An 18,009-nucleotide genomic window follows, 5' to 3' on the forward strand; every position below is an offset into this window, starting at 1 on the left:
ACAAATTCTAGGACGCGTGATTGTTCTCGCTATTGTATGTTATTAACATTGTCAGCTAATGGATAAGTTTATTAAGAATGTAGGTAATGTATGATCATGTTCATCTATAATTTGCCCTTACTTGCATTTATATTTATAACATAATGATGTATTGTTGAGTTATAGTTGTATGTGCACTTTTGTGTGTAATGTTGTAAAAGTTAATTTGGACTAATAAACAACAATAATCATTTGTAAAAAAGTTTTTTGCTGCATAGGTTTGTTAGGATCCGCTATCCTAGATTCCACATGTTCCATAATTTGCTCCTCCTTCTTGTACTCCTTAACTTTATTTACGGGTGTAAAGACTGGAAGGGGGTGTCTGTACTTCCGCACTCTATATGGTAGAGGAGAGGCACAGAGGACCCCGCCAAGAATCTCTATTATTGATAACGTAGTCAAGCAATCAAGGCCTAGCTTCTCAGGAGGTGATGCAGGCGGGTTCTTACGTACAGTGTAGCCCCCTAGCACCCACAAAGGAATGTCTGCACACTGTATTGGTTACAACACAGTCTTTATATAATTAATATTAAAGGTTATGTACACTATCACAATAACTCACTTTGTGCTCAGAAAATCAATAATGGTAAATATATACAGTTCTACAGTGGTACCACACATTTTATTAGATATCATTAAAGTGCATCAACTATACTATCAAAATGTCACACAGATCAATAAAGAGAAAACCAGCAGTAGAGAGAGGAAGTAAAGCACGATGGTTGAACAATTGGCAGAATACTGTCCCCTTTCTTTCACACTCAGTTTCAGAATACAATCATATCCAGTTTGAGGCACTCTGCTTAACAAACACTTAGCCCAATCTCTCTTATCAACATCATGAATTGCACAAGCCATTTCAAACACTTCAATCCATTGGAGGATATCAGAACCCTCTGCATACACACCAAACAAATCTTTCATAAACTTGGTTGCTGGGGACCTGACACTCTCAACTGGTTTAGCTGAAGTCTCCACTCGAGCTTTCTCTAACTGGATTCGCTGACATTCAGTGTCCTTGTTTTTGAGTTCAAGATCCCTTTTTTTGAGTTCCACTTGCTGTGCCAACTTGTCATGCCCGCGCCGCTGGCGCACGCATTGGCAACCATCATGGACTACTTTGTGCTCATTTATCCTCCTAATACTCCTTGAACAACTCCTTTTCATGCCTGGGTTTTTTATTTCCATTTGCTCAACTTTGGTTCTTTCTTATTTTATTCAATTAACTATATTTACCATAATGCACCTGGCTGTAGTCCTCAATTCCTGGCTATTCTCATTCATCATTATTGGGACCACAATCCCCAGAAGCCCAAGCGGCCAGTGCTGCTTCCACCTGCTCAGGACCAGAGAGGGAGGAGGCAGATTGTCTTCAGGTGTGCTGCTACAGGTGCTGTCAATTAGCCTGCCTCAGAACAAGGCAGGGCTGTATATAAGCAGCTGCCTGCAGGAGCACAGTGTCTTGCATCTTGAGTTCCTCCCGCTCCAGTTTGCCTTGACCCTTTACTTTGTATGCTGTTCCTGTTGCTGCATTATCCTGTTTTGTTCCAGTGCCCTTTCCGTGCTCCCTGCCTTGCAGCCTATCACGCTCTGCTGCCTTCTACCTAGAGCCCTTGTTCTCTGGGCTTCCAGCCTTGCAGCCTATTACAGTCCTCTGCAGCCCTCTACAGTCAGCGGCCCTGCTCCTCTGGGCTCACTCCTTGCTGCCCTGCTCCTCTGGCCTCCTTGCCCTGCAGCCTGCCTCACTCCGGCTGCCTACATTCCTTGTCCTTTGGGCTCCTGACACTGCAGGCTACCTCACTCCGGCTGCCGACAGTCCTAGTCCTCTGCAGCCCGCCTTGCAGTTTGCCTCACTCCGGCTGCCTACAATCCTTGTCCTCTGGGCTCCCTTCCCTGCAGCCTGCCTCACTCCGGCTGCCTACCGTCCTTGTCCTCTGGGCTCCCTGCTCTGCAGCCTGCTTCATTCCGGCTGCCTACAGTCCTAGTCCTCTGCTGCCCGCCTTGCAGCCTGCCTCACTCCGGCTGCCTACAATCCTTGTCCTCTGGGCACCTGCCCTGCAGCCTGCCTCACTCTGGCTGCCTACAGCCCTTGTCCTCTGGGCTCCCTACCGTGCAGCTTGCAACCTTCTGCTGTCTACAAGCCCTTGTTCCCTGGGCTCCCTACCGTGCAGCCTGCACCTCTTCGCTGCCTACAGCCCTGCTCCTCTGGGCTCCCTACCTAGCGGCCCTATTCTTTTGGGCTCTCTGTCTGTCGCCTACTACTAATCTCTCTCTATCCTGTTCTTCTGGACTCCCTGCCTTTCAGCCTACTACAGTCCTGCGCAGTCCTATACAGTTTGCCTGCACCTAGTGCCACTCTTGACTGCAGACCTGCTTCCTACTTTGCAGCCTTCTGTTTTTCTGACTGCTGCTCCTTGTTCTCTTCCTTGAGACCTCTGTACTCCACCTTAGGTTATCTATTTCCGTCTAACTGCCTTTCCTTCATTTCCTTCTGCTAGATTGCTCATTGACTTCCTTTTGACTTCCTTTTCGCTGGATATTTCTGTTCTTGTCTTCTCATGTGTCTTATGTAATCCCTTTGTACAGAGCTTGCCTGTTGGTTTCCGGCAGGCAACCTCTGCCCCTTCCTTGTCGCGTTTTCAGTGTTACAGACACCCACTGCTGTTGTTCCCAGCCATGAGCAACAGCGTGGGCCTCTGTTTCCTAAGGTTCGTGGAACACTCTTTCCCATTTCAGCATACACCCCAAGAGGGAATCCAGTTTGTTTGTACCTTTGTATCTTTTGCCCCTTTTGGCTCACAGCTACTGTTTCCTACTCTTCTTTCTTGTTGAACATCCTGCTGTGTGTGATTATCTGCTATCTTACCTCAGCACAGCCACACAAACCCTACTTGGGTACCCTGTGCCACTCTTGACAGAGTGCCATTCCTGACACAACTCCTCTTTCTTAAACTCAGCATCTATTTCCAACTTGCAATATTCAAAGGCCAATTTCATCCTTAATAACTCAAGTTCCAAGGAATTGCTGAGGTTCGGAACAGAGGCAATAGGAATGGTGCCATTCCAAGGATCATATTTGGCGACAACCCTCGTGGTAGAGTCCTCATTGGTTGCATCCCCCCATTCAAGAGTTTCACAATCAGTCTGGTAGTCCACCAGGGCAGCTATCAGCTCAGCCCTAGACTTATCCACAAATTCTAACTCCCTGGATTCACAAGCACTCTGGAGAGCCTCTAAGCTCATCCGAGTCAATTTACCATTCGCAATAGATTCCATTGCTTGTAATGCAGTTATCTTGTAGACAACTAAACCTTAATTTAAAAAAGTGCAGCTATCCTTCATAAGTGGCACGTTTATACACTGATTCTTAAAACCATAATCATCCCACCGCTGCCACCAGTGTAAAGACTGGAGGGGGGGTGTCTGTACTTCCGCTCTCTATATGGTAGAGGAGAGGCACAGAGGACTCCAGCCAAGATTCTCTATTATTGGTAACGTAGTTGAGCAATCAAGGCCTAGCTTCTCAGGAGGTGATGCAGGTGGATTCTTAAGTACAGTGTTGTCCCCAAGCACCCACAAAGGAATGTCCACACACTGTATCGGTTACAACACAGTCTTTATATAATTAATATTCAAGGTTATGTACAATATCACAATAACTCACTTTGTGCTCAGAAAATCAACAATGGTAAATATATACAGTTCTACAGTGTTACCACAAATTGTATCAGATCTCATTAAAGTGCATCAACTATACTGTCAAAATGTCACACAGATCAATAAAGAGGAAACCAGCAGTAGAGAGAGGAAGGAAAATACGATGGTTGAACAATTGTCAGAATACTGTTTGCTACCGTTAAATACAGCTCTGTGTGGAGATCCCCCCCCCCCACCTGGGCAACCTGTAGAATAAAGATACAAGCCCAGTCCATATATTGTTCACAATAGACTTCCCAATAGTTCTGCAACCCCAAAGTACCTGGCGTTGTAGCGTTCCTCGGCTGGGAATCGACGGCCCTTCTTGAGTGCCCTCCCTTTAAGGCAGGAGTCACGGGTCGTTGAACGTCCGATGGAGAAAAGGGTGAGCTACGACAGTGAAGTGACAGCTTTGTTCCTAGCAGTGCTCATTGACGGGGAAAGCGTAAACGTCCAGCAAGGAAGTAGCGTGCGGGGCACCTCGGTGTCGATAGTTCTGGACCGCAAAGAGTTTTAAGAACTGTGGCCCAGCAAGTGCGTCGAGTCGGCGGCGTCTCTGTGGTCTTTGGGTGGCAGGAAACCCACCGCGGATGCTCCTTGGAGGCTCGACGGTCAGGCCTTCTCTAGCAGGATACAGCGGCGACGAGGCGGATGAGAGCGTCAATGGATCAAATGAAGTTCTTAGGCAAACGGGAACACAGCGGCTCCCTTCGGTGGCGGCGGTCGGCGACAGTAGCGGACAACAGTCTGGGTGCTTCTCCTTGGGATTCCGCAGCAGTCCCCGTCTCAGGTCGGCTGCCTGTCGAAGGTCTGTCTACCAGGGAGCTTTGGCAAAGATCAGCTGGTGCACGATGGTCCCTTGTAGCTCGGGAAGAGGGCGCCTTACCAGGTCCTCTCTGGGTCAGTTCTTGGAGACACAGCAGCTTTCAGATTGATGAAGGAGAGCAACTGCAATTCTCCTCTTGCAGCAGGGCTTCAAGGTCAAGCTTCAGTTACTCCAGTTACTCGTCCTAGTGGACTTCAGCTTCTGAACACGATTCCTAGCAGAGAGAGGTCCCCAGATATACTGTGGATCTCCCATTCATTCCGCTGGGTCATACTCCAGCATCCAATCACGGCGAAGGGCATTCATGCAGGCCGGCAACCAATCAGGTGCATAGTGCATTCAGGCCATTCACTTCTCTCCAGACACTCACAACAAGTTATGTGTATTCGGACAAGTATCCAGCCATTCAACACTCCACACTGCATTCATACCAGTTTTGGGCAGGGCTGTCTCAGTCATTGTGTCAAACACCAGATACTAAACACCCACAACACAGAATGTGTATTCGTCACACACTCCATTCACCCAGATCCCACCCACAGGGTGTACCCACAACATACAGTCACTGGGATTGCTCCAGCCAGTCTGACCTGGACTTCATAACAACACCATATATGAAACTTCCACCCAGCAGCCTGTCAGGGGGAAGGGACAGAGTCAGGGCTTCCCAGGACTTTGGGAAAACAAGGTAACGGGCAATAGAAAGCAAGAGGCCACGGGGGCCATCTTGTTTCCTATCAGGAATCAACTGATTCCAATGGCAGGGCCTGGGTATCCCAAAATGGAGGATACTCAAAGCAACTGTCAAATTCAGCATGGAGCTGCCACCATACCGTGCTCTGTGGGCCACACACAGGTGCCCAAAAACATACACTAGGGGCACAGGGTTGTACCCCCACCCATGGGTGCCATGAGGGTATCCCATTGGTCTGTACACCAAACCAAAAGAGAGAGCTGCACCGCCAGGAGTCCCACATGAATACGACAGAACACACGATAAAAAGCAGTATAGGACAAGGATACGGAGGCCCTGTCCCTCCGATGCATTTCCAGCATCGCAACGGGGCTGTCTAATATGTCCGGGCAGGAAGGTGAGAAAGATGGTGGCGTATCATAGTCGTCATCTTCGTTATATTCCAAGTTGCGAACGTCACCATTCCGTGGGATTAGGTCACCCTCATTTTGTTAATATTATGTCCACAATCCTTGCCAGAATATTCTTGGTGTCCCTCTCTTCTTGAACCAGGGAAGAGCATAAAGCCAACATTGTGTCCACCTTGGCTGCAATAGCATTTGTTTGGCACAAAGGATGCATCTTTTTGAGTGTGGCGTGGCCGTGAAGTTCTTGTTTCAGTCTTTGTGTCACAGGTGTCTGAGTCGTCCATTGTGGTGGAAGCAAGTCTGCTTAGGTCGGAAGTGACAGAAAGATTTGTGCTTGGGATCATAATTGTGCCAGAGCTATGTGGTTGTTGAGGTATTTCATGTACTTTCTGCTGCAAGTTCAGACAAATATTTTGGAGCAAATTATTGTTGTCTATGTTAATGGAAGTTGAGGGTGAGGCAGCCGACAATATTTTGTAACACATGGGGCTATGATGTTATTTGTCGCTTTAGGATTTGCAGTGAAAAAGACAGTCATTTTTTAGCACTCTGTTTTTCTCTTTTGAGAAACTTCGGTTCTAGTCATTACGTTCTCTTCAGTACTCGGGGAGGAGCTGAAAACACCTTTGGATGCTACATTTCTTAATTTTACCGCACCTCGATCCAGAGATTTATTATTCTGCAGAATCGCTACCGGTCTGCCTTCCCTACTACGCAGTACATAGGAGCGTGACAACAGAGGTTTGGGAATCTTTTTCTTTCCCTTACTTGTTCCTGTAACAATCATTGTTTCAAAGTTAAAATAATTGGTCAGGAGTAGATTCAATATGAGTTAAACCTCACCCGTTCATCCCGCGAGGACTGCGATGACTGCGGGCAACTCAGCTCCCAACTCGATTCCAAATGCAAGTTCATAGAACGCTGATCCAGGAAAATCAATTAATGTTGAAAACTGGATACTGCAACCAACACGAAGGACTGCGATCACTGCGGGCAACTCAGCTCCCAACTTGCTTCCAAAAAAATGTAAGTTATACCAACATACATAAACAATAATGAACCAGTGGAAAAAAATAAATGTAAATCAAATATAAAATTAGACCACTGGTTGAGAGTTTCAAACCCTGCTCTCAAGGTGTCTACATTTATTCAAGATGAGTGCCGTATCCTGCAAACTACCAATGCTGTCTGCTAAGCATTTCTAAGCTTATACGCAGTATAGTATGCCACAATGTCAGTACGTGCTACGCGATATCTTCCGGATATTAGTCAGTGCCTGTACTATAAAACAGTAGATTATGCCACATGCTGGATATGGTTACATCCTTCCACATGGGCAGTGCAGTTTGGTTTAGAAGGCATCCCTAAACCGCTCGACCAGAGGGAAACCTTCAGTATAGAAAGGCTACATTCCCTATACCCTGGGTTATGAACGAAGAGTGTCATTTCGCTTGTTTCCTTTGGGAATGTGAATGGCCAACCGAATAAGCATTGTAACTTAGAAATCCGAAAAAATGTATGCAACCAAATACGTTGCAAAAGAATATTGTATGTGTAAAAAAAGTTCTTACATGGCATTTTATAGGTCATTACTAGAAGGTCAACCCATGTAGCTACCTTTACTTTTCTTCAAAGAAAACTTTGAATACATGAATTAGAATATTGCACCAGAAAGGACAAAACCGTTTTGTACTCATCAGCTGAATTCTTGTTGCTACAATAGCACTTTAGAGATATAGCTAGATACCATCCAGCCCACTGGTCACACCAAAATAAACTATATCACATTGTCCAAATTTTGTAGTATCTTCCTGCCTAGAATCACAGCGGAATGACAGACTCATATGTATCCTCGGGTTTACATAAAACCTCAATTAAATGTCAACCATCATTCATCTTGTGCTATGTGTGCATGTAGAACGTAAACCCCTGTGTGTGATAACAATATTCTTGCCCAGTTATTAACATCATGCCTATAATGACAAAGAAATTCCACATTTATGCATATTTGGTCCATTTGAAAATAGCTACTACTACCAATGTTTACCAAGTGTATGTATAATTAAGACAACTGTGTGTAACAGAGAAACTATTGCACCGTTTGGTCAAACACACCATGTAAATAGGATATGCATATGTGTGTATGTGAATATTCAGACAACCGACCTTTGCATAACTTTATATAACATGGGAATTCTTGCCCCAAATTATTTCCCCAGAATGTATGTTTTTCTGGAATCTATTTGCAGTATCTGCAGGTATTCAGTAGCAGATCCTCCATAATTACATTATATTGCACTTATTGAGAGAACTTTTGGTGTTCAAACCTTTGGTGGTAGCATTTTTCAGACTTTTTGTACAGTCAGACCTTTTTTTCAGTCCGATCGTACAACATCCGACTCAACAGCATCAAGCTTCTTGCTGCTCTTAACTTCTTAACCGTTGTCGAAGTGGAAGATTTGGTCCAGGAATCGTGGGTGGCAGTCAGCTTAGACTCAGAATCAAGCAGTTGTGTGAAGTGATAGGTGGTCTCATCTGGGGTAAATTGCAGTTTCCGGTCTCAAAGCAAGCTCAAATATTTCTTGGATGAAATGTTGCTATGCTAAGCAACAGTATGTGCCGGAGTAATGCTTTTGGGTCAAGGACAATTTTTGTTAACGCACAGGGGTGCTCTTCTGCTGTTCCCAAGAATGGTAAAGCTGCCAATGTCAAATGCAAGTTGCTTGCCAACAAATCTGAAACGATGTTCCTGGGTATCAGCAATTAGCAGAAGTCAGGCTTCTGGATTTTCCAGCAGGTAGCTGTTCTTAGTCACCAGAAGTTCTCGGGGGAGGACTTTTAATTCCCCTCTTGTATGTAAATCTTGAGTGCTGGCAGGCCCCTTTGAAATAAATAAGTTCTAATAAGATTCAAGAGTGAGAGGTGCTCACTCCTTAAACAGTGGACTCCTGTCAGAGGATTGGTGAATGTTCAATCCTTTTGTAAAAAGCGAACCACAGTCACTTTGATCAACATTATTGCCATTCCTACAGGCCTCGCTCTACAGGAGGTAATGATGGGAGCAAATAAGTGATTCAAAGAGAAGCAGGGAGCTTTTTCCCTAAATCACATGTCTTCTAACTACTCTGTAATGACCACCACCTTGTACATCAAAGCGTGTCATCTGTTGTTTATTTCCTAAACGACCCGCCCAACACTAGCCTGTCACTTCTCTTAGGAGTTTGTAAAGCCTTTGTCTGGAAATCAGCCTATCCCTAGACGGGCACGGGACAATGCAATTGATTTGGCGGTTCTCTGGATAGGGTGCATCTGGGCCTATATTATGTAAGATAATATCTCCATATTATGGGGGCAACATGGATGCGCAAAAAGGATTCTGAGAAGGGACGGGTCTGAGGAAGGCGGAGTAGAGGGTGTAAGGGCAGATGTCTGTTTCTACAGTCCAATGCAGGAAAATACCGTCTATGGCCTACCCTACTTTATTCACTTTCTTCAGTTAAGTGGATATGTCTGGAAGGACAGAAAATCAACAGATTGAACAGAAATACAGGACACACTATCACACCCAGCCCCCACCGATTTTTGCAGAACACTCACTTGAGGCACTCTCTCAACCTTTCACCCAGCACAATGCATCTTTGTCTCTCACTTGCATCATTACTTAATCACAACATACACAGCCTCCCTCCTCCTTACACATTGAGGACCACAAACTGGATACAACGCATCCCTCCTTCACACACAAACTTGTTCATATGGTATTAGACACCTCGCTTATGCACACAGTACCTCACCAGTACAAATTGCATACAACACTTCCCTACTTAATCAACACAGCCGCACATGACAAAGGAAGATGTAAAAACACCCCAAAGCAGAGATATTTTTGCCAATATCCACACAGACGAGCAGGGGTGTTTCTAGGTCAGGAAAATATCCAGGGCTACATTAATGTCGGGACTATCGGGACTCGGGGCTAGACTTTTGGTTGTAGCCCCTGAGCTTCTATCCGGGGCTACAACCAAAAGGCCTGGGGCTATATCCCCCACCACATCCTCTCCCTCTCGTAGCAACACCTCTGCAGGCGAGACCACGCAGCACAAGGGGAAGGTACCACTTACATAATGGGGAGCAGGCAGTAATTGAACCTTCTGGGTACGACCACTTCCCCTCGCAGAATACACAGTGAGACCTGCAAGGTAGTAGACACGTCTTTGCTAATGAAGGTTAAGACAATGAGAATAAAAGTCATTGATGCTATGTAAAGGGATGCATTACCAATGGTTTCTGTGCACAAGCATCCCCTATTTCCACCCCTCTAGCAGACAAGGCGGTCAATGGCACTCCAGGACAAGGTAATGCTCACAAGGCATGGAGGTTATTAACCAGTGCTGATACATACAGTGGCGTTTCCAGGAAGTGGCCTAGGCTGACACGCGCTACCCCTGGATTCTGATTGGCCACCCCAGGTGCCACCCCATTATCCTACACTATGATCATTATGAGTGTGCGCTCATACTTCATGCTGCCCCTGCATACGTCAGTGGCCCACGTGGGCCACCCCAGTCAAGAGTCTGGACAGGCCACCGGATACATACCCAGTGTGCATTATTCAATCCTCCTTAATGTGTCACTGAACCATGCATGCACCTTATGTTGCCCAAATCCAATGAGCTTTGAATGCCTGGGTTCGAATTCCAGACATGTCGCCCATATTTTGATGTCTGGATGTACAGAAGCAGACAGGAGTCTTGGGAGCATGGTGCAGGTTGCATTATTCAGCTTCTTCAACTGCATGCGTATGTCAGAAAAAAACACAAATGCATTTTAAAGGACAGAACCATACGCCATCACACCAAGTTCCCAGGCACCCATTGACTCTCACGGAATATTCGCACAGTGCACGCTCTCAATATTCCACTCGGCAACATGGAGCCCGATCACTTGATCTCATCATCTCACAGCTCCCTTTCTTCATACACATGAACAATCACGTCCAGGAGGCACGCGTTTTTCACTGCCTATTTTTAAAAGCCTAATTTCACATTTATTTGAATTGGTCTGTATTTCTGTTGCTTGTAGACCGCTACTGTGCTTGGAAGTTGCCTGGCTTCTAACTTTTCTCTTCCCAGTTGGACAAGACACACTTAGCGTCTGTCTTTGCGCTCTATGAGCAGTGGGCGGGGTGAGGCACTTGAGGAGTCTTTATTCAACTCGAGTGCTGATTTTGCAAAGCCCAGGTACGTCCATCACCATGTTTCTTGCCTTAAATTGGTTGCAATAATTTCCTTTTAACTCATAATCTGAGCGGGCGGGTGACTGAACGCCACGTGTTTTTCACTGCCTATTTTGATAACCCTAATTTCATATTTATTTTAATTGGGCTGTATTTCTGTCACTTGTAGACCGCATGGAATTTGCTTGGCTTGTGACTGTTCACCTCCCACTTGGACAAGACACGCTTAGCGGTCTGTGTTTGCGATCAATAATCAGTGGGCTGGGTGAGGCTACATCGATACCATGGGGCTATTCAAAACTGAGTTGACCCATACGCACAGCGGGCAAGGGCCTTCTGTGCCGAAGTCATGCCAAAATCCAGCCTGTCGTTGCTCGTCCGGGCTGCGGGAGGGGTGTGTGGGGTGAGGTAATATTAGGAAGTCACCCATCCACCCAGGCTCACTGACACGTGATCAAATGAAAAGGGCAGCACCAGTGAACATGATGTGGCCAGCTGGCTTCCTTCAATCTCTGTTAATGGCTAGCACTACCTCCTATCCAGAAAATCTCTAGTGCCTTTTGTTGAACGCACGCTCTATAATGGTGCACGTGCTGGCATGATGCAATTTACTTGAGCATCAGGCCCCTGATAAGGCCTGCTTTACTGAAACATGGATCTGTGACCACTCTGTGTTGACGTAAGTGCAGGCGCTCCCCTTTTTTGGCTCGATCCTCCCACCCCCAGTGTGGGTAGTGGAATTGCGTTTGTCTTCATGTCTGATCTGACCATAAGTACTATTCCATGTGACCATGGGGTGAAGATGGAGGCTTTATTGTTACGTGTGTTGATTACTCCTTCCTATTTGTGCCATGTTTTACTGATTTATCGCCCTCCTTCCTATGACTCTGCGGCTTTTTGTGATGCTTTCATCAATTCTGTGGGTGGTTTGCAGTGTAGCTAAAATAATCTGTTGATAGTTGGGCACTTTAATCTAAGAGTAAACTCTTCTGCTGAGCACCTTGTCTTGCAAATTTTATCTGAGATGGAGGTTTTTGATCTTCCTCAACTTGTGTCGGGCCCTACTCATTGTCGGGGCAGTACTCTGGACTTGGTATTTGCTACTTCTTCCTTGATCTCTACTTTCCCTGCTCTCCAGCTAGATTAGTCTGATCATTTTGTAATTCCTTTCGTTCTAAGGGTTACCACTCCTTTTCACTATATCACTAAACCTCTAGTGCCTAAACGCTGTTGGAAGCTAACTGATGCAGCATTAGTAAGCCAGGATGTAGTGACTGCATGTTCAACTCTTCTGGCTGCATTCGCCCACATATTTACTAAGAAAGCCGATGGTTCTGCGTGGGTAAAACTGTTGAGGCAGCTGGTTTGTCCATCTGCGCCATGATTTCATGACACTTTAAAGGCCTTTCACCTTGAACGGCGGAAGGAAGAGCACAAATGGAGGAATTCCTATCTTCAATCTGATCGGCTACTTCTCCACCAGACGACGAGGATTTTTCATAGAGCCGTGGTTGCTGCTAAATGCACATTTTACACAGACAAACTGAAGGTGGCTCTCAACCAGCCTAGAGAGTTGATTGGAACTGTGCGTTCACTATCGTCTCCTGCGGCTGCTCGAGCGTTCTCTGCTCCTTGACAATAGCACTGTGACTCTAGTTCAGGTTTCTTTTTTCAAGACAGTTGCCACTATTCACAGTTCTATTACCCTTACAACCTCAAGTGGCACAGCGAGTAGAGCAGCTCGCTCTAACGCAGGTTCGAATCCCGGCAGGGCCAAACTCAACCGAGGTCGATAAATGAGCACCACACACCGTGGGTAATAATAAGCAGCGCTCATATACCTGAGGGTTCGTAGCACTATATAAATGCTAAATTATTATATTGGATCGCATTTACCTGCCCCAGTGTTTTCCTCCTCTCTGGAGTAGTGGACCAATTTTCCTAAATTCTCTGTGGAGGAAATTGTTAAGCCTACATCTCTCTTGCAATGTGCAAGGAAGTTATGCTACGATCGCCCCCATGGTGACTCAGGCTGTTAATCATTCATGCCAGTCTGGCATCATCCCCCCTCAATTGAACCACGCCCTGATGATCTCTCTTCTAAAAAAAAAAAAACCTCTCTCGTTCCAGCTTGTCTCTCAAATTTCCGTCCTATTTCCTTACTTCCTTTTTTAATGAAACTCCTTGAATCTCCAGTTTCTCCGCTTCTTAGCTCCTTCTTGGAATCTTCTTCTCTTCTTGATCCCTTTCAGTCTGGTTTCCATCCCGGTCATGGTACAGAGAGCGTGCTTATCTCTGTGGTTGATGACTCAGATCTCTGATCGGGGATGAGAGGGTAGGAGCGCTGGTCTTATTAGATTTGTCAGCAGCTTTTGATACGGTCGATCAACCCACCCTGTGGTCACACCTGGCCGTAGCATGAATAAAAAAACAATATTTAAGTAAAATACAAACACCAATATTCACAAAATCACCCTCTTTACGTATGCTGTTTGAAGGGATATTCTTGTTTCTTCATCTGCCACTTTTTGTTTTGTAAATTAGCTGTTTTAATTCAGCCCTCTTTATGTAACGTTACATATGCATTTTGTGGGCCTGAACCCTGTTTTCCTGACCTGTGTGATAATATCACTGCCTTGTTCTCTGCTACTTGTCCCCACAGGTGCCTACTTCCTTGTCCCCTCTCACCCACACCTGCTTTTCCACTGTCTCTTTCACTGTTCTTTCCAGGATCCTACGGTGGGAAGTGCCCCAACCCACCCAGAGACTCCTCTCCTGCTCTCTGTGTTCCTGCACTTTTGGTGGGCCAGCGTCCCACCTCCACCGCCTTTCCCTCCCTTCAGACGTTTATGCGCCACTGCACGCTTCCTCCTTCGCTGCCATCCCTCATGCTGCCACACCAACTGTCTTGCGGTTCAACTGTCTGACGACACCAGGGTAATCGTGCCCTTTTGTAAAAACTGTTAATTCATCCATTTGAATGGCCAGAGGTGGGCTGGGAACCAAAAGGGGACTTGGAAATAATTTTCAAAATGGCCACGTATTACACTTTTTCAGCAAGCCCAGCCATTTTCCTATGAGAACATTTAGAAATAAAATAGGATACCATACAAAAGAGGCCCAGGATGCAAAGACCAACCGGCCTGTCCACCCCTCGAAATGGCCTGCGTGAAGTCCTGTCCAAAGATCACGTCTAATGTCAGGTTAGATGAGTTCCAGTGGACACTCATAAACTGACACAAATGCTATGTTGCATTATTTGTAATTTCTGAATACAATATTTCCCCAGGGTTGCTTGTGCACTTAATGCAATTTCTACATGATTGTGCATTCAGAGCGTGGCTATACATGGACATAAGCATGGTAACATACACAGAACACCACACAGGAAAATCGGGTAGACCCCCCACAACCAAATATGCACAGCATTTGTACTCACCCTTCACCCACTTTAACACAGGGCTCGATTCGGAAGTCTGTGTACAATTTGAAAAGTCTTGTACCGTGGAGGAACAACACTTTTTCATAAAAACACCATATTCTGTGAAAGAAAGAATGTGGCATACTGACATCAATGCCTCCACGCTAGACTCCAAACAAGTCTAAATCTGAAACGTGGCAGTCTAAGAAAGTCTGGAGGTGACGCTGGTGCACACACTGCTTCCACAAGCTCCCCTACAATACCTCCATTCACTTCGGAAGAGTGGTGCTGGAAACTGGAGGCGAACATGTTGACTCCCCATACTACATTTCCCCAAAGCTGAGAATCAGGCCTAGAGGTCTGCTTTTAAAATGAGCAGAGCTGCAGGCTTCCATTTTGAAGTTGGCATCCAAATCTGAAAAGTAGAAGCGGATCCAGCTTTTGATGGACTCAGAAGTGCCTGCCTGCACAGAATGTGTTCTGCATGCCACTGTACTGTGGCAGACGGTTGTTGTCACAATTGCCCGTTATCACCAGTGTTGCAGATCAATGAGCACAGGCGGGGTATCAATTCATTCATCTTTTGTAACGCACTAAATACTGGAAGCCAGGCGGGTTTCAAACCTCCATTGCTGTAAGTTATCATGCTTCCAAGACAAGCGTGTTGCCACTGAGCTATCCCCCCGCCATCAATGACATTGATGTGAAGGTCAAAGACCGAGGGCCTCATTACACGGTATGGGGTAACCATGGCGCTATTTGCCGCCGGTATTTTACCGTGTCCGCCTTGGTGGATGGTAGAATTACTGCCCTACTCCAAGGTGAGCGGGGGCGGTAATTCCCCATTCACCAAGGCACTTCCCCATTCCCATTTTGCCCCCATAGGGCTCAATGCGAATGGGGAAGGAGCTAGTTACGGTACCGCAAATTGCGGTACCGTAATTAGCACCAAGGTTCCTTTGCGGGCCCGCCCCTTAACGGCTGGTAAAACCAGCGTTGAGGTCGGGTCCCGCAAAGGGACCTCGTAGTAAGGCGGTAAGGGTATACCGGTACCGGTGCCCTGACCGGTAAACACTTACTGCATTCCGTGTAATGAGGCCCAGAGACTCATAGCTTGGGTGAAAACGAGCTATCCATTGAGAACATTTCTTAATGGAGAGGCCATGTATTGTGGACTCAAACGCTGAAAATGAGTGCTTTACTCATTGATTCATTGATTAGTAATACTGACTCTAAACATGTGTTTAGTTCTAAGCAACATTATGTACCATCAAAAAGCAACACTTGTGTTTACTACTGATAATAACAATACGTTGTTTATAAGTGTTTTATTGGACACAATGTTTTTTACAGTCTAATGGTCTACACAGCACCCTGCCCCTTTTCAGCTCTGTTTCTACAGTTTTGTCTTTCCCAGCATAACAAAAAGGAACACAATTTGCCTATCCTGTATATCATGAATATGTTCCCTGGAACAAATGTAGCACAGCTATACTTAGCGGGTGCCACCAACTTCTTCGACACACATTTCTTGAATGTGGTCCATTGGGCTTGAGAGACAATTCTGACCGTATACTACACGCTATTCTTCTCCAGGCAGTTATTTCTCTTACGAAAGTATGGGCACTTTTCAGACGTGTCTTCACCTTCTTTGGTAAACTACGTGCGTAGTCTGCAACCTTTGGCTCTCCAGATGTGTTGGACTACAACTCCCGTAGGACCTTGCCGTCAAAGTCAGAGGTGAAGTGTGATGGAGTTGTAGTTTAAAACATCTGGGGAGTCGAGGTTGCAGAGCCCGTCTTCATATGGGAATGGCTGCCTCATGTTGAAACCATAGCAGTTACTTTTCCCAAAGCTCTAGAACAGCGCCTCTTTGCTTTATTCTAACGATCAGCTCTCCTTTTTGTGTTTTCCTAAATTAGCCTGAAATCTCAGTTGGCAAGGGTAGGATATGCTTTTTTTTTAATGCTAATCTATCTCAAATGATATGCCTTTCTTTATATTCTAGGTCAATGCAGTGTTTGTGCGCCTGCCATACTATTACCAAAAGAGTAAGATTTCGGCTTTTGTCAGCGGCCTTAGCTGCGTCATCAAGGTGGACTTTGGGTTGGCCGTAACGTTTGACTGGAACAGCTTAGTCAGAGTTACCCTGCCGGGTAGCTATTCCAGCGCCGTCTGTGGCCTGTGCGGCAACTTCAACCAGAATGCTAAAGATGATTTGACCATGAAGTCTGGTGGCACAGCACCCAATGCGGTGAAGTTTGGTGAGAGCTGGAAAGTGGGCACCGTCCCAGGATGTACGTCGGATTGTGTTGGAAACTGTCTTCTTTGCAGTGAGGCAGAAGCGGAGCCGTACAAGGGAGACAATTACTGTGGAGTTATCATCAGGGCCAATGGGCCATTCAGTTCATGCCACAGAACCATCGACCCAACGCCCTTCTTCTCGGACTGCGTCTTTGACACCTGTCAGTACAAGGGTCTCACATCTGCCTTGTGCAGTACCATCGCTGCCTATGCCACTGCGTGCCAAGGCCAAGGGATCCAGATCCAGAACTGGAGGACAAGTTCTTTCTGCAGTAAGTTCTGTTATGCCAATCGAATCCATATCATTATTCTAAGCAACACCTAAGCATGTGAGTTTGCATCATATGCGCATGTCATGCCATAGAAATCCATTAGGGCAGGAATGAGTTCTGAGTAAAGCAATTCCACCAAACATCTCGCCAAAGGCAACACCTTAAAAAGAAGTATTAGCAAAGCAATGTTGACTTTTGTGTAGGCATTTGACAGGCCTTGCCGCAATGGAAAAATCTGACAGTTGGTGTGAGTAACTGTGCATAGGGTGCGATTGTCATGCAAAAGCCTCTCTAACGCCTACACACGAGCCCCTGCATGTGTCTTTGCCAATGCTTATTTTAACAGGAATTTAGTGGCAGAAACAAATGCAAGGACACCACTATGGTAGAATGCAAAAATTATTCTGTTACAGACCGATTGTAGGAAGACATTGCATGTAAAGCAAGTGGCTGAAGGCACACTTGGTTAAGGCATTTTGTTTACACAAGGTGCAGGTTGATATCTGCAATAAAGTCATTAAGAATTCTTAAAAATAGCAATGGGAACACAATAACACTATACCAGCACAGTTTGATATTTCTGTGCAACAGAATAAGATCAAAGGGATTTCATTCATCCTAAGATGTGGGGGAGAAGGTAAAAGGGCATAGTGAAAATGAAATGGGGGTACAGCCTGTGGAAAAATGTAGCAAGGACACCCCTGATAATTCCCAGTTGGGCACAAACGGCCAAATGTTGCTCTGTTTGAAGATTATTTGGAAAATGTTTAGTCCAAAGACGCAGACACACGCGCGTACACACAAACACACACGCATTATCAATGAGACATTGTTGAATATTGTATTGTTACCGTGGGCTCTGATTTCTCGGAACTACCCCCTTTGTCTTTCTGACTACCTGAAAGGAATATAAACTCCACATACTCAGTAATTAAGCAATAAGCCCCGATCTACAGAGGCATTACCGCTTCCGGTAATGCCCGGGACCCACAGTTACATGTCCGAGCGAACGCACTGAGCTATGCCAGTCCTGAGTGCCCCAATGCATTTGCAATTCAGGGGGTTTATTGTGATAAGTTTCTTAGCTTAACTGATAATTAAATAAAGTTTTTTT

General features: G+C 45.8%; 1 protein-coding gene across 1 annotated transcript in view; it reads left to right on the plus strand.

Moving 5' to 3' along the window:
* Positions 1–18,009, plus strand: part of LOC138533319 (IgGFc-binding protein-like) — a 198,558-nt gene that overhangs the window by 73,378 nt on the left and 107,171 nt on the right. The window contains exon 3 of the mRNA XM_069641139.1: positions 16,328–16,895. Coding sequence (XP_069497240.1) covers positions 16,328–16,895 — 568 coding nt within the window. The remainder of the gene's footprint in view (positions 1–16,327; positions 16,896–18,009) is intronic.

This window comes from Ambystoma mexicanum, chromosome 1p (assembly GCF_040938575.1).
Source record: "Ambystoma mexicanum isolate Mex_15411 chromosome 1p, UKY_AmexF1_1, whole genome shotgun sequence".
Taxonomy (NCBI): domain Eukaryota; kingdom Metazoa; phylum Chordata; class Amphibia; order Caudata; family Ambystomatidae; genus Ambystoma; species Ambystoma mexicanum.